This window comes from Sabethes cyaneus, chromosome 3 (genome assembly GCF_943734655.1).
Source record: "Sabethes cyaneus chromosome 3, idSabCyanKW18_F2, whole genome shotgun sequence".
Classification (NCBI taxonomy): Eukaryota; Metazoa; Arthropoda; class Insecta; order Diptera; family Culicidae; genus Sabethes; species Sabethes cyaneus.
In genome coordinates this window covers 22,666,611-22,689,599 of record NC_071355.1, presented here as the reverse complement: position 1 = coordinate 22,689,599, position 22,989 = coordinate 22,666,611, and the positions used below count along the sequence as shown (strand labels likewise).

The window sequence follows — 22,989 nt, the reverse complement described above, 5'->3', positions numbered from 1 at the left end:
TCGCGTAAAAAAATCCGCAAATTCCTAAATTTGCGTAAAAACCCATAATTTCGTGACAAAAAACTTCGTGGACTCCAACACTACGTTAAAAAATAGACTAATTGAGCACATCTGGTTAAATTCCGAAAATCGCGTAAAAAACCGCGTAAATTCCGAAATTCGTGTAGAAAAAACTGCATATATTCTGAAACTCGCGTAAAAAACCTCGTAAATTCCGAAATTCGGGTAAAAATATCGCGTAAATTCCGAAATTCGTGTAAAAAAAAACCCGTGAATTCCAAAATTCGCGTAAAAAACCAAAACTTTGCTTAAAAAAACTTCGTGAATTTCAACACTACATTAAAAATAGACTAATTGAGCACATCCGCGTGAATTCCGAAATTCGCGTAGAAAAAAAACCGCGTAATTATTTTTGTTTGGAGTGAAGTTGTGAAGTTTTGTTGACATGTTGAATACCACGTAAGGATTCTTTTTCCATTAAACATAACTTTTACGCCAAAAGTAATTTTTTAGAAATGAGTCTATTTTTTAAATTATGTCATATTTGATCAAAATGGCGTCAAAGAAAAATTTGTGAGAAATTAGGTGCAATTTCAGAAAAATTTACATTGAAAGAAAAAACTTCGCAAAATCATGATAAAAATCATAAAATGTTAATTTTCTCAAAATATCCCCTCCTATTTGACTTATTTTTTTTTAAAGATAGCTTAAATTATGCCCTGAAATCTGACGAAGAGCTACTTATGGGTACTCTTTCTGTTATTTTCTGAAAATTGTATTTTTTTTGTAAAATTTATAAAATCAAATTCTATATGCATTGTCTTGAACAAGGTTATTATATAAACTGTTTCTTAAGCCCAGCCGTTCTCACGTTATTCTCAAGTTGGATCATTTTAGGTAGCTTTTGCTCATGCTTACCGCTAGATGGAGCACGACGTGGCATATTTAGAGTAAACTTTAAGGCTGATACAGATTACACGTCATAATTTCTTGCTGTTCCGTTGTTGTTGACAGTGAATAACGGTTAATCTGAATCGGCCTTTTTGGGTGGCCCAATCAGATTGAAGCGCAGTTTGACAGTCGATCACAGACGTGAGACGTTCGTCGAGTGTGTTTGACAGAACATGGCTATGCTATCTGTAAGATTTTTCAGCTTTTTCAATGATCCATTGTGAAATCTAAAAATTATATATTATCCACTTTAATTTTATTCAAGTGTTCGGTAATTTATTTTACGGATTTTATCAACTTATTCAAAATAATGCTGTCCTATCCGTTATTTTTTCGAGGAATGCTGAACATCGTCAATATCTGACGTTTCTTAATACCGGTATCCATCAAACGGTAACGAGTTCGTTAATATTTTTGCTGTATCCTTCCGCACAGCGAGTTCATTTCCATACCTGCCAAAAATTCAGCAATTGATTAACGAACTGACAGTATTTATTACGGAGAAATTCGCGAAAGCTATGCTGAATTCAGAAAATTTTGCGGAAGTTATCATCAAGCATTTTTTGATAGTCAAAGTGAAATTCAAACAGAAAACTCAATTAGTGAATGTTTAAACTGTGTGAAAATAGTTCAAATTATGAACAATTATAGTGCTTTTCGGGAGCTTAGTGATGCGTAGTAGGACTTGGCCAACTTTCGTCACCATAAAACCACAAGTCATTTTCGAAATGAGACCTTCTGTTTTTATTCGACAGACTGTGACAGACAGCAGCCAGCTGTGACAGTATAAGACAACCGCGGGGCTAGTACTGTGATGATCTTATTAACTCTCCCAGTTGAGAATCGAACATGCGACGGAGCAGTACCTGGAGGACAACTTGGAAGCATCTTTTGTCACCACATATCTATTTAATTAATTGTATTTAATATAAAAGACAATATTTCTAAATTTAAGACGAAAATTCAGTACACATAGCTGAAGTATCAGCACTCTAATTACGGCTTTTAACAGTAATTTTTGTCGACCGGTTTGTTAATTTTTTTTTTTTTTAATTTTTAATAATTTAAAATTTAATAATTAATAATTAAAATTTATACTGAACAATCCGCATTTTTTGACATTTCACAAAAAAAAATGTTCACTAATTACCGAACTGACAACCGAACGCTCAGCGGTTCTAATTTCGTCAAAAAATTATGGTATTCGGTAAAAAAATTTAAGTGTGTAGGGTCAATTCACGCGAAGTATCCTGTATCCGATAATCGTGTAACCGACTTTCACGGATTTGGACCAAATTTTGTCAGATTGTTCGTTTTCAGTTAGAAAGCAAAAATCCTAATTTGGTGCCGATTTGTCCAACACACTTAAATTTTTGTACCGAACACCGTATTTTTTGAACGAAATTAGAACTGTTCAACAATTATTTTGCTTGACGAACGCTCGACAATGAACTTTTTTTTGTGAAATGTCAAAAAATGCGGACTACCCAGTATAAATTAACGAGTCTCTCATCAAAAATTATTGCTGAAAGCTGTAATTACACTGCTGATACTTCGGTAGTGTGTACTGAATTTTCATCATAATTTAAAAAATATTTTTATTGAAACCATGTTTTAAAAATAAATACAATTTATAGTATAGGAATATGGTAAAGAGATATGCTTCTAAATTGGCCTTGAGGTATGGCTCTGCCAGCCGTCGGATGTTCGAATCTCGACTCGGAGAGGTTGCACCGACCCAAGCAGCACATTTTACGCGCTAATGGTTGCGGAAACTTATTTATGACTAAAGAATTCGGTTGCCACAACTTGTTTGCAACAACTGTGCTAGTAGGGGACTCAACCTAGATGTACCACTAACCCCGCGATTGTCCTGTAGTCCTACAGCTACCAGCAAGGTCTGCACCAAAACTTTGATTTATAATGACAAAATTTTCAATGAGAAGAGAAATGAAGATTTACAATTCAAATTAATACTAACTGAATGAGAAATGTGGAAATATATATCCGCAAAATTTTCTGATCTCAGCATAGCTTTTGCGGGTCAACCCGTAATAAATACGGACAGTTCGTTAAACAGTTGCTGAATTACTGACAGCTACGAAATAAAATTGCTTTGCGGAAAAATACAGCAAAAAATATTAACGAACTCGCCACCGGTTGATGGCGGTATTCAGAAACGTCAAGTATTCTTGAAAATTTACCGAATTGCTCAGCAGTTTTCCAAATATGCTGATCAAATCCGTAAAATAAATTTCCGAAGATTTGAATAAAACCTGATTTAATCCACTAGTGGTGAAAGAACCTTTGTTATACGGTCTGCATCTACGTTAACGTTGCGTAGTGCGTTTGTTTACATAATTTTTTTGACAATTGAAAAAGTTTAGGAGCACTTATAAATTTTGATAGATCCTTTTTTCATGAAATTGCTGAGAAAGTATAAGTAAGTTGTTACTAATTTGAGTAAATGCAAGTAAAAGTAAGTTGTAAGAGGAAATATTATTATTTAACATATACATTGCGTAGTAAAGGTCTAGTTCAAAGGTTTTGAACTATGCATAATTTACTGTAATGCCATTCTGTTTGATTCAATAAAGTTTTCATCAATTTTTATTAACCTTCGGTTACTCACGCTGTTGTATTTTGTATAACACGTGTAGGTTTTAGAATGCCATATTGTTATAAAGTTACAAATTGATGTTTAACTGACGTATATTTTTCAATAAACTTGTTATGAGCAAAATACCATAATTATTCAATGCATTAATTCTTTAAACTGTTGGCAAAATAGATCAGCAAAAACTAACATCACAGAAACGAAGCAATCAGTATGTGAGGTGTACCGCAATAGGCCCCAGCTGGATCTTTCTCTCGTTTCTCCATATGGAAAAATGGTGTCTGTATGCAACAAAACTATCAGCAAAAGTAAAATGTTTTAAATGTATCCGTCTGTCGATAGTCGAGTAGTTTGGGGTCAAAATTAGGATATTTTTATAATCAAAGTTCTACAGTTCCTAAACAAGCAATCATAGAGGTATACTATGTTCAGCAAAGTTTTTTTTTACTGTATTTTTACTATTTGTACAACATGAAAAAGTCATACAACAATTACAAAACGAGCTAAAATGGAAAAACTGATTTTACAAATAAATAAGATTTTTCTCTCTTCGCTGAAGAGATAGAAGGTTACTGTCTTCAGCAAAGTTTCTTGTAATAATATACTCTTCAACTTTACAGAACACATCAATGTGTTATATTGAAACTGAAGAAAAATATTTTTTTTAATTCACTTTTAGGGGGATTAATCAAAATTTAAATTCTACCAGACGATAGAGCTTGCAATTTCAAGAAACTCTTCCAAAGGTGCGATAAACCTAAAACCAGGTTTTCCTAGTCAAAACTCTAATGCGCACATTTTTTTTAGTTTTGGGCTATTGTCTCCCGCGAGCAACCGTGTTACAAAAGTTGGCGCGAGTGTTCAAGGGTTAATATCTTTTTACCGGCAAAACCAATTCTTCTGAAATTTTGCAGATATATTTGCAGCAATTAAACCTCTAATTTGATGCCAAAAAAATTTAAACTAGATAAATTATCTAAGATGAAATAGTCAAAAATAATTGTAAATTTTAATGTGTTGTATACGATTGCTCATAACTTTTGAATTAAACGTCCAATCAAAAAACAAATCAATAGTGATCTATTAGGCTATATTACCTTCCAAATGAGAATAATAGCGCATAAATCGGTTCAGCCAACTCTGAGAAACAGGCGATCATTTGTACCTAGTCAAAACCGGTTTTTAAGGCTAACTTTTAAACTGCTTGTCCGTTTTTAATAAAACTTGGTAAAAAGTTTAGTAATACCAAGAGCTTTCGTTTGGTACTAAGATCGTTCAAATTGGTTGCGTAGTTCCGGAGAAACGCGTATCACGTAGTTTTCACATTTTTGCTTATAACTTTTAAACGAAACGTCGGACAGCAATGCAATTCAATAGTGATATACTAGGCAATAATACCTTTCAAACAAAAGTAAAAGCGGTCAAATCGGTTCAGCCACCTTTGAGAAACAGGCGATAGAAAATGAGCTGCACATACACACATACACACATACACACATACACACATACACACACACACACAGACATTGCTCAGTTCGTCGAGCTCTATCGATTGGTATATGTGATTCGGCCCTCCGGGCCTCGGATCAATTTCGTGTTTTTCGACCAATTTCTAAACCTTTGTTATATAGTATAACAAAGGTAAAAAATGATCACTTTTGCCATTTTATCAATCCAGGAAAAAACGCCATGTATCGATAAGGTTTAATTTTACATATTAATCGAAACCTTGAATTCGAATGTTTCCTCAATGCATCATCATGCATTCTATTTTAAAATGCACCGCAGTCCGTCCACTAATATTAATGGTCGTGAGTTTAAAATATTCAAACGATCGAATAAAATTTCTGTAGAGGTCACACCAAATGCATCGAACTTAGCCGCCGCCGCCGGTAGAGAAAAAAACAAATACCGCAAAACGAAGACACGTCAAAAATAAATCCTCCCATGCGAAGTGTTTAATAGATTCGCCTAATTCTTCCATATAACATTTTTTATGATAATGTCTTTAATAATGGCATCCATTGATTATAGAGTTTGTGAATTTCTTATTAAATTCCTCTGCCATAAAACAATTATTAAAAAAAGCAAAATCGACAAAAATGGAAACAGTTACCGTAGTCAACCAGCAACTTTTTTCGCACCACACATGCCGCGCTGCGGACAGGATCGATGCCGGGCCGACCCGGCACCCGGCGGCGGCTGTTTAACTTGAACTTGAACAATATGTGAACCGGCAGGTGCTAAACATGGACAAATACGGAGCGCCACGACACCGGCCGCGACCGAGAGAGCGCATCACAGTTTCGTCATCGCTATAGGTATTTACTTTCCATTTTATTTTGGAAAAATATGCGGAAATCAAACACAGACGATGGACCGGCCGGTAGGCTAGTTTGTTGGTTAGCAAATTGAACGACCGACCGGTGTGTGATCTGTAAACCAGCTTCCATTAGCGGTGAAATGTTTGCTCGATTTGTTGTTTGATTGTGGAAATAGTACGGTTCTAACTAGCTCTAAGTAAATCACCGCCCTGCCACACACTCCGCTGTAGTATTGTTCATTGAAGTCTTAATTTAAATTCAATTAGCTTGAACTGGCGTGGATAAGCTAAATGACTGTGAAGCGTGTTTTTAATATGCTTCTCAAGGGACATGGCCTTTGCGTCGTTGAATCATTCGTCGTGATCAATGGTGAATATGTGCAGCTATGCTGTGCTTTTATGCGTAATTAACATGCCGTAGAGGTTGAATTACGCTGCCTCCAAAGTTAGTTTCAGTTTGATGGGCTCCCGGAAACAACGAGCCGATTGAAGTTAAAAATTGTTTGGGCCCACAGTCAAGGTCGTGCCAAGTTGACGAGTTGCTTTCGTTGTTGAGAAATCGTAACCATTCTGATCTTAAGCCTGTTAGCTTGTCATTTAACTTTTTTGCGAATCGTGCATCCTAGAAGATTTGAATCGCTCATACCGCCTTTGCACTGATCCGTCAAGATCACAAATGCCTTGGAGCTTTGGAACACGGTATGATGGTATTGTTTGAACTAATTCAAACCGGATCTGTGTTTGGCTTGGTACACATTGGGTTGGAAATCTCTACTCCTACCGTACAAAGCCAACCGTGTCATGCCGACCATTGAGATTTCGGAATGCATGGTTAGATTGTACCCTCTAAAAGCAGGTGACCTTTAGGTACGTTCAGATGTATTACAGTCTTCTGTTGGGGTTAATGAACCATTGATCATTTATATCTTTTTCTCAACCTTTCAACAGAACTACGTTCACCTTCAGTTGAGTCTATTGCAGTTAAGGGAAGGATAAAGAAGTTACTTGAAACGTTTACGTAACAATTTATTGTATTCTCAAAAGTAGTAGGTCAGCTACTTACATTTTAAGCTCTTGTTAATTTCTTTTGTTTTACACATTCTGCTTAACTGCATTAAGCATTTACTTGTACAGTCATCGTGTAGAATAAACGCATTTCCCGAGAACGACAGAAGGTAATGTTTGCGTTGAGCATAACCACAGTACTGAAGGTCGTTTTAGTCCGGTGTTGGCAAACGGCGGTGGAGTTCAACAAACTCCGATTGATCTTACGGTCTGACTGACGGAGGTGATCGGTTCGGTTGATTGCAGACGCAAGAGAGGCAAGATAAATAAGTGAACGCCGTTGATCTGGTTGGCTTCCGTTACGGTAGAAAACTCAGCACGAACAGAGCAATCACAGAAGGTACATATCAAGGTTTATAAAAGAGTACTTACAGCCAAAGTTTTTTTTGATCGACGTCAACGAGAAACTAAATGCAGAATGCAAAAGCGATCAAAGTCCAATTTTCGCCATAAAAAATTGCCTGGCAGAGCAAAAAAAGAATATTTTCGAGATGACTATTTCAACGCATGGGACCGAGTACCATTGACTCGATTTTTGATCGCTTTGCAGGTCCACTAACAATGATTCATTATTATCGGTCACAGGCGATACGCTTAACTACTAACCTTGTCTAATAATGACGATTTCACTGCATTGTTCACAATAGATGTGGCTTGGTGAATGGACTAAATCTCGATGCGAAATAGAAAGGTCAAGCAGATGATTAAAATTTTATTTCGTGGCAGTGCCCCCTAGCGTGTCACACAGAGATACACAAAAGAATGTTTTGGCCTGGAAAATCGAGTAATCGTAGGATGGCGAATCTATTATTACCTATTATAACAAAAATACCGATCGATTAGGTGGAAAACTCCGAGCTTTCTGGTGCAGTTGGATTCAAAATCAAAGTTAAAATTGAACTAGGAATACACTAGAATTAGAATTGAAATCGAATTTGACATATTCTAATCTACTCTAATCTCACACTAACGGAGCCAATTCTTGAAGGCATCCTGGAAAATGACGATTACTTGAATCGATCATTTTTCTTGTCAACAGCGAGGCCAACTGCGCAGCATGTACCGCAGAGAGAATTCCAAGAACCACTTGATACCAGAAAAAATACCTAATTCCATTAAACTCCTTGAAATCAAGGGGAAATAAGAAAGCATGGACCTCCCGTGCCAAACGTTTCCCATATACATGGATGATTTATTTACAGTCTTGGGAGTATCTTTGCTAATAAAGGTTAAGTGATCCCGAGCAGGAGCGGAGAGCAAAATAATATCAAAATGTGTTATTAGAAATCGAATAACTCATATCAAAATTTGGTCTTGTTTTGGCTGACATAGTGGGTAAATAACAAAAAATAATATTAAAATTTTGCTTCTTTAACGCCAAAATAATAACTTTGAATAACAAAGCAATAACTCTGACCGTATTCAGAGTTTAGAATAACATATTTTAGTATGTTTAAGGTATTGAATAACAAATATAGTAACATATGAGATATTAAAAAATCATTTTATAAAATATTTATAAAATCCAAAAATTTCTTTAATCATTAAAAAAAATTTTATGAAATATTTCGAATGTCATTTTAAGGTCAAAATAAGATATGATAACAAAATCAGTTATTAAACTCATCTTACAACCACTGTTTTTAATAACTACTCAATAACAAAATGTGTTATCAATGTGTCTCCATATCTATTCATTAACAAAATATAGCATCATAACACAGTTTGATATTGTTTTTATATTATTTTGCTCTTCTCTCCTGCTCGGGATACTCCGGACCCTCAGGGATGAACTAATGGCGTATAGACCAGAGGCCAGGCTGCAATCGACCAAGGATATAGCGCCTTATTTCGCTCCCTGAAAAATAGATTAGTTTGCCAAAAATCATATAATAGGGTATGTTGCTGCTTCCTCGTAATTGCCTATTTCCGTCTTATCCAACACAAATTATTAAAAATTGACACACACAGCAAAACTAGTTATTCCCTAATATTTTAATTTGTTGTCTATTATACGCGATCAATCAAAGTGAGCTGAGATCTATTTAAATGCTTTGTATCATTAACCCTCTAGTGCCCAAATTTTTGATTTGCTTGAAAAAATTTTAAAATGCTCATTTCGTGGCCAGAATAATGGAAAAAATATTCTTTAATTACAAAGTTCAGGAATAGTTTGATTATTTATAAAAATTCGTAACCCGCCAATTGGCGGGGTTGGGCACCTGGGCGCAAAAAAGTTGTAAAATCAAATTTTTCGATTAAATTCGGGACATTGATTTCAGAACATCTATAACAGTGCTAGTATTTATGGAACTAGTTATAATGAGCTTCAGCTGAAATTTTTGACCATATGGCCGATTCCAGGTCCCGGACAAGTTCCTTCGAAGTCCGTTCCGTGCTTGAATCAGAAAAGAAACCCTTCCCGGGTTCGGAACCGGTCATACGGCCTCTGTGACACATGAGATGATCGCCAATCGCTATTTTGTCGAGTGCTGATGTTTTTTGATATGCGACACGACATAATTTACTGATGCTGAAATGTCCCTTTATGGGAACCGGTTCCGGATTTATAATATCCCCTCGGATTCGGATGGCGCGCACCATGGCTCATAACGGCGGCAAAGTAACTGATATGTCCACAGTCGATGATATGCTTACAAAAATCAAGTTTTAAATATTTGGCAACTTTATCTTAAAAAACCACGTCACGGTCGCCCAAGGAACTCCGGAATAACTCCGGGACCATATGACATATGGCTATTATCTATAGATATTATGAAAATAGAAAATATTTCCGGAAAAATTCTCAAATTTGGTAAAAAATATTGAAAGATAAAAAGTGCAGTGCTAAAAATGAAGTAGACCCTAGAGGGGTTAATCGAAGCGTCTTGCGGAGGAAAACTAGACTTGACTTCCAGCTTGAATGCATCATTGAATCTCCTTACCCGTAATATTGTCGGCGGTGACCAGTGATCCCAAATATATGAACTCATCAACCACTTCCAGTTCATCGTTGTCTATAGTGCCCGTGGGAAGCGAATCTTTCCAAACAGACACAGAAACAGTTGTATTTTCAAATTTGGCAATGAATTCAGCAGAATCACCACGATCTTGCCTATTGATGTCCTTATCAGTAAGCAGTTTGCTTTTGGAGATTCTATTAGGCTTCATGCACAAATTACGTAACGTTCAGAGGGGAGGGGGGGGGAGATTAAGCTTGCATTACTTTTTGTTACATAGGGGGGAGGGGGAGTCTTGAGAAGAGTTACGTAACAAATTTATCAAATTAAAAAAATACAGAATTATAATTTGCTAAATAGATCTGAGCAGATGCAAACCGTTTAACCGAACATGCAACATGGGGTGATGCTTTATTGCTGTTTCAGCTAAGATTTTAGACTCGATTCTACTTGATCAAATCCATTTTGATCAAAATTCCTGTTTTGAACTCAGACCTGGTTGTGTTAAATCATATAGTTTGATCAGAATTCAAAATTGACATTCTGATCAGTGTAGTTTTGATAAGAATGTAAAATCGATGTGTTTCTTGAGTTTGCAAAACCAAAAAAGTTAAATGGATTGTGCGATTTTCATTCAATGATAGGGGGGGGAGGTTTAGTTAACGTTACGTAATTTAAAGGGGGGGCTATGCCAAGCGTTACTTTTTGTTACATAGGGGAGGGAGGGGGTCAAAAAACCATAATTTTTGCGTTACGTAATTAGTGTACCACGCCTTACTCCGAATAGTTCCCAGTCGTATATTCCTCTCGTTCCTCTCGAGTGGAGATATAAAATCAATGGTAATGCCTTATAATAACAATCGAAAAATATGATTTTTAAAATCCGGCAAAATTTTAGAAAGGCGAACAACAATATTAGTAGCTACTCCCAAGTCAGGATTGCCTACACCATAATATGTTTTGAAACTGTAACCTTTGAAAAACCTTTAGAGTCTGATAGAACATGAAACTTAAATCCTCATTTATGTGATTTGTTTGATAAATTGGGTTTTTCATTTTTGTAGTACACATTTGTTCTTTACAATCTTTTATCGACTGGTAATTCACTCAATTTGTTCATTAACACAAATTTATTAAGCGGTAGGGTAGATGATCCATTAGTTGCGCCACTAAGCACAATATAACTTCATTTTGCTTGTTTATTGAGGTATATGCTTCAGTTAATGCTTGTGGGATATAAATTTATCAAATACAAGGTATTTGTCACAAGGCAAGACAATTGCTTTCGTTGTACGAGAAGCTTTATAAAGAAAAAATGAATTTTCCGATTCAATTATATTGTGCCAACAGTTGCGCTAATGTTTCCTTAATTAAGTTTGATGTTCCTTTAATTGTGGTATTCCATATACATTGGTAGGTTGCTAAGTGAAAAAACATCGTAGCAAAACTATAGATGAGCGCCTATAGTTGTGCGCTCCAACTGTGCGTTGGATTTTGGAAAATTGGCATTTTAGCAAATAATGCTTTAATTTTAAATGGTGTAGTCTAACTACCAATACTTCTAAAAACCTGTTTTATATAATGAATGTAATTGTTTTATTTAAAATGCTACGGTGACGAAAATATGCATTAATAATGAATAATAGCGCAACTATTGGTACTACCACAACTATTGGATCAACTACCCTATAGATTAAAATTTGCAGTTTTAAAATGGTCTATGATATTGATAGATCCCATTTTGAATAATATTGTTTTGCTTATCAAGATTTTGTCGTTAAGCCGCAAACTTCGCCAGGTTTCATTGAATCTGTTTCTTGGTTATAGGGTTATAGTTTTCAAATACCATAAAATGCAAAAATGTTTTGTGATATAGCTATAAAGCGCTATATTGCAGCTCGTCAAAAAGGCGCACTGAAAATTAAGTGATAAGTTCTGTAAATTCCCCTTTCATATTAATGCCACTGCATGTTTGTGTATTTTTCAAGGCATATAAAAGAAGCTAACAAGGCCTATAACAATAATTTGTAGCTTAAACTCGAAAAAAATCAATAAATACAACGAAAACAACACGCTGTCAAATTACCAAAAAAAAGTTGACGTTAATGCCCAACCCCGCCAATTGGCGGGGTCAGTTCCTTGATAAAAATCGGCTAGTTCCTAAACTTTTTATCGCAAATTTCCTTTTTTACCATGAAGTATAACTTATCAGCTACTCACCCAATAATTTTTTTGTTCATTTATTCCAAGAAATAAGCAATTTACAACAATTTGAATTTCACTCTGCAGAGCAAAATAATTTTTTTCTCAGTTTTCGGCATTTTTCAAGTTTCGCACGAAATATCTGTTTCAAATTAACGTAATAAAACAAACAAACCACTCGAATAGTTAGATTAGACTATAATGAGAAGGTATGGGTGGATCTCAACATAAAACGAATAAGCATAGTAGATTTACAACGATTTTGCTGAAGCCCGCCAATTGGCAGGGTTGGGAACTAGAGGGTTAAAGTAGTCCTACCAGCCAGATGTCCTACATTTTTGCGTGCGTCGAAGAAAAAAATGTCGACTAATCGTTTTAATTTCCGTCAGTCATAAATGAAAACAACTCACGCAAGGCATTGTCGTTATTCTACAGCCAGGAAAACTTGCCTGACCTGCAGAAATTTTTGCAGAAGAACATTTGCCATGCCGTCCTACACAAATACATGCGCGTTAGCTTCGTATACATAGTAGAATCAATATATATAGAATGCCAGTGTTGCTGCAGTGCTCGTGGTAAACATCACACATTTGAAAATTATGTATTTACATTGTATGCGCATATGTGTGAGTGATCGATTCGAAACGGGAATCTGATTGTCAAACTAAAAAGGCAACCCAATAAAAAATCTTTCTGCTTTTTCGTAAATCACGTAGGATTAATCACCCGATTTGGTCGTTTTAAGGTATTTCGTCGGCAGGAAAATTTTCTATTGGGCAATTTGACAATGTAGTTCCCGTATCCAAGACACGAACCAGCAACATGTTTGCCACCAAAATATCCATGAAACACCAGCGACACTGGCATTCTATATATATTGATTATACTGTATACATTGATGTGATTTTTAGTTCGGACGATGAAAAATTTTCATAGATGGATTTTAAAACGGTACGACGAATTTAAGAAATAAAGTCGGTTGCGTAATTTCAATAATATGCTTTAATAATTGCTTTTCAGTGATTTAAAAGTTCACGGATCGGAAGGTAAATGTGTTTTAGTCAAATCAGCACAAGAACTTTTAGAGTATTCTTTAAATCCATCCAACAAATGATGAAAATGAGAATGGCTTTACTTACTACGACGGGAATTAGAAATAAACCCTACTTGAAAATAAAGTCGTGTGGTTTAATGGTTGCCTAAAACTACATTGTAAGGTTAGGAACTGAAAACCGCACGACCCCGCAACTCCTAGCTTGGCTACTCAATTATAAAAATTGAAGTATTTCCAGGTATGGCCACGTGGAGGCGCTAAGTAGGGGCTTGGGATGGTTAGAGCTATGTTGGGCGCTTTTTCCTAGTTGCCTTCCCCATTGAAATCGGACTTGACATAAAGCATTAAATTAGACTTGATTTTAGGGCTTGAAGCTTTATTTCAAACTGAACGGGAAATTAGGCTTGAAACTAGAATGGGTGTAGGACTTAATTTCGGAAGATAGATTGGAAGCTTTACTTGAAATTAGAGATGAATATTGACTTCAATTTGGACATGGACGAGAAATTAGTTCCCACGAAGTTTCACTTGAAATTAAATTTTTTTTTTTTTTTTTTTTTGAGTGGTTTTAACCCAAAGGGTCATTCACCACTGAAATTAAAATTGACATACAGTGGTAATCTCTGTACGTCTCCTCTCTTACGTCTATTACGGGTGCCTGAAAGCATTTCAATGCAATTTTTCTTAAAGATTAGCTAGCATATGACGCTAAGAATGATATCGTGCGAAAAAGATGCCGTCAAATGTATTTGTAGCGTCGTGATAGACGTAAAAGAGGAGACGCAAAGAGAATCTCTCATTTGCAGTTATGACCTATTCACAATTCAAGCCAAAATTGGTCTCTTAGAGAGCACAAGGAAGGATGGGCTCAAGATGGGCTGTACATTTTAGTACTTGTTTCTACTATGAGAGGAAGTGTGTTGGAAAATCTTCTATATATATAAAAGTGAGCGTGAGTATGTTTGTATGTTTGTATGTATGTTCCACCATAACTCCAGAACGTCTTGACCGATCTCCACCAAACTTGGCATACCTATTTCTTGATAAAAGGGAATCAGCACTGGGGGGTTGACAAGAAGAGGGGGAGGGGGGCTCATAACAGGGGGAGGCCACAACTCCGAAATGCCTAGACAACTCTTCATCAAATTTGGCACACATGTTCCTTGGCATAATCAGAGATTATAACCGGATTTGAATCCACAACACCTGCCAGGGCGTATGGCTCGCTGGTACCCGTGTACCTTTGATTCATAGGTATCCAAAACTTCTCGGTCGGTAGTTTCTACAGTTGGCGGAGAAAAAAGTACAATCTGTGTGTCTAAAAATAACCCAAACACCGGTTAGGTTGCTACATTAACAAGGGGGGTTGCGCAGTCTTCTTTTGTCCAGCGCCTCTATGGTTCAAAGGTACACGGGTACCAGCGAGCCACACGCCCTGGCAGGTGTTGTGGATTCAAATCCGGTTATAATCTCTGATTATAGCTTGGTTCGACCCATGCACCTTCCGGTATTGGACAAAAGATTGGAGTCACAACAACAACTTGTTAAGCGTAGCTACCTATTACCCCCCCCCCCCCCTTCCACTCTTTCCCCTCCTTTCCCAAAAAAAATTCATTACTAACCCCTACCGTCCCTCTATCAATTGTAAAACCATCATTTCAAAAAATATTAATATTAATGCCTGACCGCATTGCAAGGTCAAAGACTACAACACGAGTTTGGTCAACTAACCTTTTGTTTCGTTTCTATTTTAGTGATTTTCATTGAGCAAACCGATGCATAATTAGCTACGTGACAGAAGGGGGAGCTGACTGGGAAGGAACCGACATGTAGGGGGATAAGAAATTTGAGTATGAATGTATGTTCCGCCAGAGCTCTGGAACTTCTGGACAGTTCTTCATCAAACGACGTTTGTCAAACACATATTTTTTGGCATAAAAGAATCAGCACGCGGGGGGTTGACAAAAGAGGGAGGCGGTCTCTTACAAGGGAAGGGAAAGGTTCAAATGGGTAAAGAGTGCGTTTTAATTGCATTTGGAGATAGCAGTTGTACAAGTTGTTTTATTTCTGAAAAAGGGAATAGGGTGACCATTAAAAAGGGGGAGGTTCAAAAACCTAAAAGAGGCATTAAAAAGCATTATGAGAGTTTTCGTTACAAAAACAGATTTACAAGTGACTAGTGAGAAAGGAGCCCCGAGTGAGATCGGGCAATCAGGCAACCCGACGAGGGTACGACATTGGTCCAACAAGCTAGTCATCGCATATTCAAATCTCGGCTGGGAAAAGCTGATAGTCACAAGGACCGTGGTACGAGCCCCGCAATTGTCCTGTGCTAACAGTTGGCTGCGTAGTCTGTCGAACAAAAATCGGAGAGTTAAATTTCGAAAGAGAGCGGAATACACTCAAGTCATTTTTATACAAAAATGTGTAATTTTTTAAGAGTGATACTTTGAAGAAGTTCATTAATAAAATACATCACATATTTTCACACTATTCGTGTGACCATGGAATCACCTACTAGGGTAATAATAGTTTTTGTTTTGTTGATTTTTTTCTTAAGAAAAGTTGTTGAACACACTAAAATAGGCAACTCTATGGAATTCAATAACTATAAAAGGTGATCAATAAGGTGATCTTTTTCTCCTAGCGAGCTGTACATACTTTATCAAAAAATAATGTTCAATTAATTTTTTCCAGAATTGCTTCGGAGTGCTGAGCAAGTCCCGCTTTTCCAGTTTTTCCGTTTTTTCTGTACCGTTTTCTAAGATTTTGCTCACACTTTTCTTCGTTTTCTTCCGTTTTTTCTCTTTTTCTCTCGTTTTTCTTCTCTCCGTCCCGTGTTTTATTGTTACGTTTTTCTGCGTATCCGATTTCATTTTTTTCTTATTTTCAGTTCTATTTTTCTTTTTGCTTTTCACTCATTTTTATATAATTTTCTTTCTCGTTTTCCATCATTTCTCTTGTCTTTTCCCCTTTTCTCGTTTCGAGTATTCTAAATATTCTCCTTCTTGTTTTTCGTCTTCGTCTGTTCCTTCCGTTTTTCCTCTTTTATAGATGTCCCGTTTTTTCTTCTTTTTAGTCACGGTTATTCTGTTTTAGCCCGTTGGTCTCAGGTTTTCCTTTTTTATGGCCCCTTCATTTTGTCTTTTCCAGTTTTACCTTTATCGTTAATCCGATTTTCTTTTCGTCCCATTCTCCCTTTTAATTTTGTCCCATCTTTATCCCTTTACAACCCGTTTGACCTCGTTTCCTCTCTCTCTCTCTTATGCATTCATACATTCATACATATTTACAGACAGACTATCTCTCTATACATCCATTTATTAGTTGCGTTTTCCTTTTTTGTCATGTTATTTTCTTATTTGTTCCATTTTTCCTCTATTTGTCTCGCTTATCCTCTTTTTCGTTTTTTTCGGATTTATCTTTCTTCCGTTTTCCTCCTCGTGTTTATCTCTTTTCCGTTCCGGCTTTCGTCTTCATATTGCATGTTTAAACCCGTTTTTCCTCTTTTCCAGTATCGTTTTTTGTGTTCTGTCCCGTTAACACCTTTTCTATTTATTTGTTTTCGTCTGTTCCGTTCTTCCTTTTTTATCCTGCTTTTTCTCCCTTTCTGTTACGTTGTATTTTTCGTTTTATTCTGTTTCTCTTCCATTTTTTTCTACTTCATTTTCTCCGTTTCTCAATTTTCCCGTTCCCATATTTTCTCCATTTCTTTTCCTTTTTTTCTATCCAGATGTTTCTTCTTTGTTCCACTTTTTCTTTTAACACCTTTCCTTCTTTTCTCTTCCGTTCGTCTTGCATTTCCTTTCCGTAGAATCTCTTCTTTTTTAGCCTCGTTTTTTCTTTTGGTCTTTCATTTTCTTGTTTTCTACATTTTTTTCTCTTTCGCGTCCCGTCTCCCCGACTATTTTTACGCGAATTTCGGAATTTACGCGAATGTGCTCTAAACGTCTATTTTCTCGAGTAGTGTTGAAATCCACAAAGTTTTTTTTACCAGAAATTTTGGGTTTTTTATGCGAATTTTGGAATTTACGCGGTTTTTTACGCGAATTTCGGTATCCTTCGCGTAAAATGCGACTTGAGTGTATATCAATGCGTAACACACTTTTCGGTCGATCGGTGCAAAAATATTAAAAATTAACAAGTAAGTCGCTGAGTTATTAACGTTCAAAACTTGACTACTTTTCGTGTTTAGATTTTTCGAATAACACCCTACCTAGGGAAACCTTGTCGTAAGACGTAGTCTTACGTCAAAAGAAATGGGTGAAATTAATTACAATCACTTCACCTTCACAAGATTCAATGAACATGATACTTCTGCCAAATTCCGTTCCGATTTGGTATCCTCCGGTTTGACCTTCATTCCATTTCGTTACATTCAAGTACACCGTTTTAATTGACCATTTAACGCTACTCCAGCAGGCAATTCATCAAGTGTCGGTTTTTTCTCATTTTACAGTAGCACAAGTGTATAAACAAAGCTGTAGGAATAAATTACGTCAAGTGGTGCCCAAAATTTGGCCAAGTAATAGCACTCAGCTGACTCAGTGACTCATCAAAAAAGTAACATTGTTTCGTCTCGAGCTAACACGCCCGACAAAAGTGAAACGATTCGCTGTATGACAATAACCGTGATTATATCGTCCCAAATGGCCCCATCCTACAACCGGCAGTGAATCTTGATAGCAACAGAAACCGTCCGTCCAATTTGCCAGTGATATATAGCGCACATTTGTAAAATACGTCCGTCAATCTTCATGAGCGCGCTTTCCAAAAGTGGTTGTTCAACTCGACGAAGAATCAGCTCAGAAACGGCGATCTCTTAGTCTCGCGAACCGGACCGCCCAGCGACGACAATCAGTCAGTCAGATTATAGTGAAACGACGGAAAGCAGAGAGAATGCCACCGACCGAGCTGTCCGTTCCGCTGACGGAAAATGGCCGTGCGAAAAAACCAACCGTCGTCGTCGTCGTCGCAGCCTCAAATGGCAACGGTTCCGTGCCCTCGAACGGATACAGAAAACCATCGGTTGCCGAGGAAATGGAGCAAACAGCGAAGTTGGCCTCCGCCGGCGAGCAGCACACTGATCAGCACGGACAAAAACGGCAGCTCGGCTGCCTCGGCCGGCTGTCCTACAACGTGTCGAATGCCATCGGACAGTTTTTCTACCGGTAAGTTTAGTTCTTGGTTTACTTTGCCAAATTAGTTCTGCATTAAAGGTTAGCTTTAGTCATCTGATTGGTTTCGAAGCCAAGCCCAACAAAAGTACGTCATAGGGTTTTTTGTTTAGCTAAATTGCAGTCAACGCGAATAAATGATGAAGAATTTTTGCTTTACAGTTCAGTTGCTTTACATTTTGCTTCGCAACGAAAAAAATCTGCGAGTAACTAAAGAATGGCAATGAGATAGGCAATTTGTTTGTTAATCTGGTTTCTCCAGCTTCGCAAGAAGTTCTAGCAAGTAGGCAGGAGTCGATTAACTAAACCGGTTAGTCCAGTTTCAAAACACATGTTGAAGAAACGGTTTCGGTAGTAGCATGGAAACCAGACATTTTTGCCAAAGAAGTTTTTCAAAATTCATAATAAGGAAAAAGTATAATGGTCCACGCCTACGGGCACGAACGAGAGGTTCACGTAGAACTACGAATGCGATAATATTGTTCACATTTTGAAAATGTTGTGCAGTTTGGTACTTCAAGTTTTACTGTACTGTATTTTATTGTGTCAGAGCCGGCGCTTCTCTTAAGCAAAACAAGCAGCTGCTTGGAGCGCCATTTCGTCTACATAAAAAAGCAGTAGCTTTAAATAAATAAGTGGTTAATAGAAAACTTTCTTCCTTCTGCTTTAGCAGCATAAAGCCGGGATGGCAAGTGGTGTATCCAGATGTACTGTCCGCTGAATTGGGTTCTGGGCTATTTGCGGCCAATTCGTTGAGCATCTCGAATCAAGCAAATCGGCTTCAACCTGGTCGAGCCATCTAATAAGTTGGGTCTCTCTATTCCTAAAGGCCCTCATACACGTGCGACCATGTTGGCCGAAAATGTTGGTGAATTCTATGAAGGTCTAGAAGAAAACAGATTCACTGCACGGTCATCCGGTATTCTTGCGACGTGACGGACCCATCGTTCTCTCTCAACTTTCGACAAGTGTACTTTGAGAATCATGCCAAGTAGTGCCTGCAGTGCATGGTTCATTCGTCTACACCATTCTTCGCTTTCCGCTTGCGCTCCACCTCCTTCTGATGAAAATCTCTTCCTAATAAAACACAACAGATAAACGTGGTGAGAAAGTGGCAAAAATGATAATAAATTATTTAGAAATTTTTCGGGAGAGATTTTCGAATCTCTTAGAATCTGCGATCAGCCAGTGTTGCGAAGCCCGCACTTGTGTAATTTTCTGACACACGCTTACTCGTTCTAATGAACACGCCGGCATAAGCATTCCTTTCGGACTCCCGCTCTTGTTTATTCATGCACTGCAACGACTTTTGCGAGTGTGTATTTAGCTAACAGCCATGGTCGTCGCTCTCGTACGTCATTGCTGCCTGAGCAACTGATACCGATCACTCACGAAGACTCGCACTCCCACCCGCGAGTAGAAATGAGGGCGTAAGATGTAGAAGAAAACAAAAAGTAATGCAAAATCTGTATTCCAGCGTGCCGCTATCCTTCACGCCACTATGGGGAATTTCCATACAAGCAGGCGGACAAAAATATTTTCGAATTTTTTCTAAGATTTTTGATGTTTTTTCTAGTTGATATGATTGAAATATGTTGTTAGAGTACATTTGCAAACATTTCACATGGGTCATTCCATCCCAAACGCACACAAGGTTTGGGTTCGACCATCAGCGATTTCAACCAAAGTTGGCATAATTGTTCATTCCGTCCCCACAACAAATTTCCCGAAGTTTTACGTCGATTGATCAATCCCCCTAGCAGTGGCGCTGGTTCCTTTTTGCAGATTTTCAAAAAAAAGTTATTTCTCGGGTTTAAATATTTCTGCAACAGTTTGATGTGAAGATCTAATTTGTAAAGATCACACATTTTTTCGCAATTTATAACGAAAAATGCGAATATCTCAAAACACCCCCAATTTTATTTTCAAATAAGGCCATTACAAATATTTTAAAAAGTTTTTGTCCCTCCGGTGTTGGACCACTGAAGGGGGGGTCAAAAAAAACAAAGAGAATTTTTTTAATCGAGCACAAAAAAATATGGATTTTAGGCATTTTTACTTAAAGTTTAAACGCGAAAACCAAATCTATTCTTGCTTTTAATATATACGTTAATATTTTGCATGCAAAAATCTACAAAAAAAAGACAAAAACGAAAGAAAAATTTTTAGGCCGATTTTCGGAAATTTCACTGTTTGAATTCTCATTTCTATTTCGTGCTAGAAGTGTTAACTCAACTCGTACACTCATTTTTCGAGTTTTTCAGGCTATAGAGTCCACAGACAATTAATTTTATAAAAAAAAATTAACTCGTGTCCTACAAATTATTTTTTTGCCCCCCGACAAGCCAATTTCCAAGGAGGGGGGGTGACAAAAACTTTGAAAATGATTTGCAATGGCCTAAATATTAATATTATTTTTTTTTTTGAAACGATGGTGTTCTGGCGACACTGGCAATGCAGTGCAATTGCGAATGGGTAAATACACCCCTGTGCGAGGTGACAGATGATGGTGATGATAATGATGATGGTTGTAGTCCATGTAAACATAAAGAAACAGCATAAGTTGAAAAAGTGAACGATTGAAAGTAAATGAAGCAAGATTGGATAGGAGAGATAAATTAAAGTTTTAAAAGTACAGAAGTGAATGTTTAGAGAAGGATAGTTCGTGAAAGTTCAATTTAGCTAAAATAGAGTTTGCTGCAGAAGGACAAATATACTGGCGATTTGCAGAGTGGTTTAACCACTTCGTCATTGATAATAAGGATAACCTAGAATAGAAACAAGAGGTACGGATATACTTACTATTGTTAAAGATAACCTGCGAAAACCTAAGACATTATACTTACCTTTGCCGTTGCTAAAAAACTTACCTGTAGATTGGCCATTCATCCGTTGTTGACTGCGAATTGTTTCGGATAGCTAAAAAGTACGGGAAAAGACTAAATGTAAGTTAAACAAATTACAATGAATACTTAGAATCTAAAGTTTTAAATAAATATTTTTAGCTTTGCGCTACACAGTGAAAGTGCTGCAGAGAATCTGTGTACCGCATTGAAAACTATCCGAACAGATGGTTTTTAAAATTGATGGAGGGACGCACAGTGGGACTATTCTGGAAAAGGCGGTCAAAAGTCTTTTCTCGCTTTTCCTGATGTTTTCGAGCTTAGGTGTTTTAGGAGAAGTTTCATAAAAAAGCATTCTGCATCTAATGACATTTTCATTTAATTAGATATTAAGGGGATAACAATTTTGAAAAAATTAATTTTTCATAGGAACTAGATAGCATGGTCATGTGTTCGGGAAAGTTGTAGAACTTTGAATTTCATTAAACTTTGCCGAAAGTAGAAAGTATCTGCATCATATAGTTTGCGAGATATAATTGACTTTCTGTCGTGACCCCCTTAAAATCAGTTTTAAAATTTTTTGTACACAAATTTCATCTAACAGGTTCGACATGTTCTACAAACTTTTTGATACTATCAAAATACGTAACTTTCTGGAAGGTGTAAATATCATATGTTGCTTTATTTGCTTTAAAAATTGATTTGAAGCCTAAATTTTACCGTTTTTACAAGTATCAAGTTTTGCTGATTTTGCCCCTATTTTTAACAATATTCTAACTTAATGGAGTTTATCAGGCCAGTAAAGTTATTCATTCGTCCCATATAAGCTTTGTAAGATTTACCGAAATTGGTCCATAAGTTCAGCAGATCTAGAACATATCTTGAAATAGGCCATAGCTCTAAAAATTCAGCCCACTCAATATGGATTGCAATCAAAAATTTTCGAAGACGTTTCCTCGATGAACTTAGCAGGAGGGACGTACGTTTTCTTCATAGTTCCAATAACGTTGTAAAGAGGAAATCTCGATGGTGACTCCCTATGAATTACTTCATATTGGAATCTGTTTAATCCAGTTTCGAAATATGATTTTACTAAATGCTTCTTCTGTTGACATAATTGCACGTTGATCAGTTAGCTGAGCGCGCGCGTTTGTGTGTGTGTGTGTGTGTGTGTGTGTGTGTGTGTGTGTGTGTGTGTGTGTGTGTGTGTGTGTGTGTGTGTGTGTGTGTGTGTGTGTGTGTGTGTGTGTGTGTGTGTGTGTGTGTGTGTGTGTGTGTGTGTGTGTGTGTGTGTGTGTGTGTGTGTGTGTGTGTGTGTGTGTTTGTTATTCGCTGGAAATATATTTAGTCTTGAAATCTCCCTTGGTGACTAGAAAATTTCAAAACACTATATTTCGCAGTGGCGCATGGTGGCACGTAATTCTTTCATAAGTTGATCTTGATAGTATATACCTGAGATTTAACCCAGAAGGAGGAATTAACCTAGAGATATCTGGAGAAAAATAGTTCTCGACTAACAAAACAGAAAATTCTCGTATTTTTTCATATTTTACTTCTTCTCATGCTTTTTATTATTATTATTTTTCCTCTAGCCATCTAAACCATTTTTCGGAAAGCTCATTTCATTACCTTTTTAATGATATATAATACATAAGATTTAATTTTGGAAATAGTGTTCAAAAATTGATTTGAATTTAAACATGTTTTAATGGCAAAAAGCATATATATCACATCTTTTTTCAACTGTGACAGCCTCTATCTCAGAAACAACATCGACTAGAGACTTGCTATTTTGGA

The 22,989-nt window shown here is 36.8% G+C and overlaps 1 protein-coding gene across 8 annotated transcripts in view; it reads left to right on the top strand.

The window, feature by feature from the left end:
- The window catches only part of LOC128741336 (patched domain-containing protein 3-like), a 64,468-nt gene that overhangs the window by 18,668 nt on the left and 22,811 nt on the right, over nt 1-22,989 (top strand). For 7 of the 8 annotated variants that reach the window (XM_053837094.1, XM_053837086.1, XM_053837088.1 and 4 more), the window contains exon 2: nt 17,632-18,343. In XM_053837094.1, the coding sequence (XP_053693069.1) occupies nt 18,072-18,343 (272 nt within the window). In that variant the 5' untranslated portion in view covers nt 17,632-18,071. Of the gene's footprint in view, nt 1-17,591; nt 18,344-22,989 lie in introns of all 8 variants that reach the window. The other variant, XM_053837087.1, reaches the window with a different exon arrangement.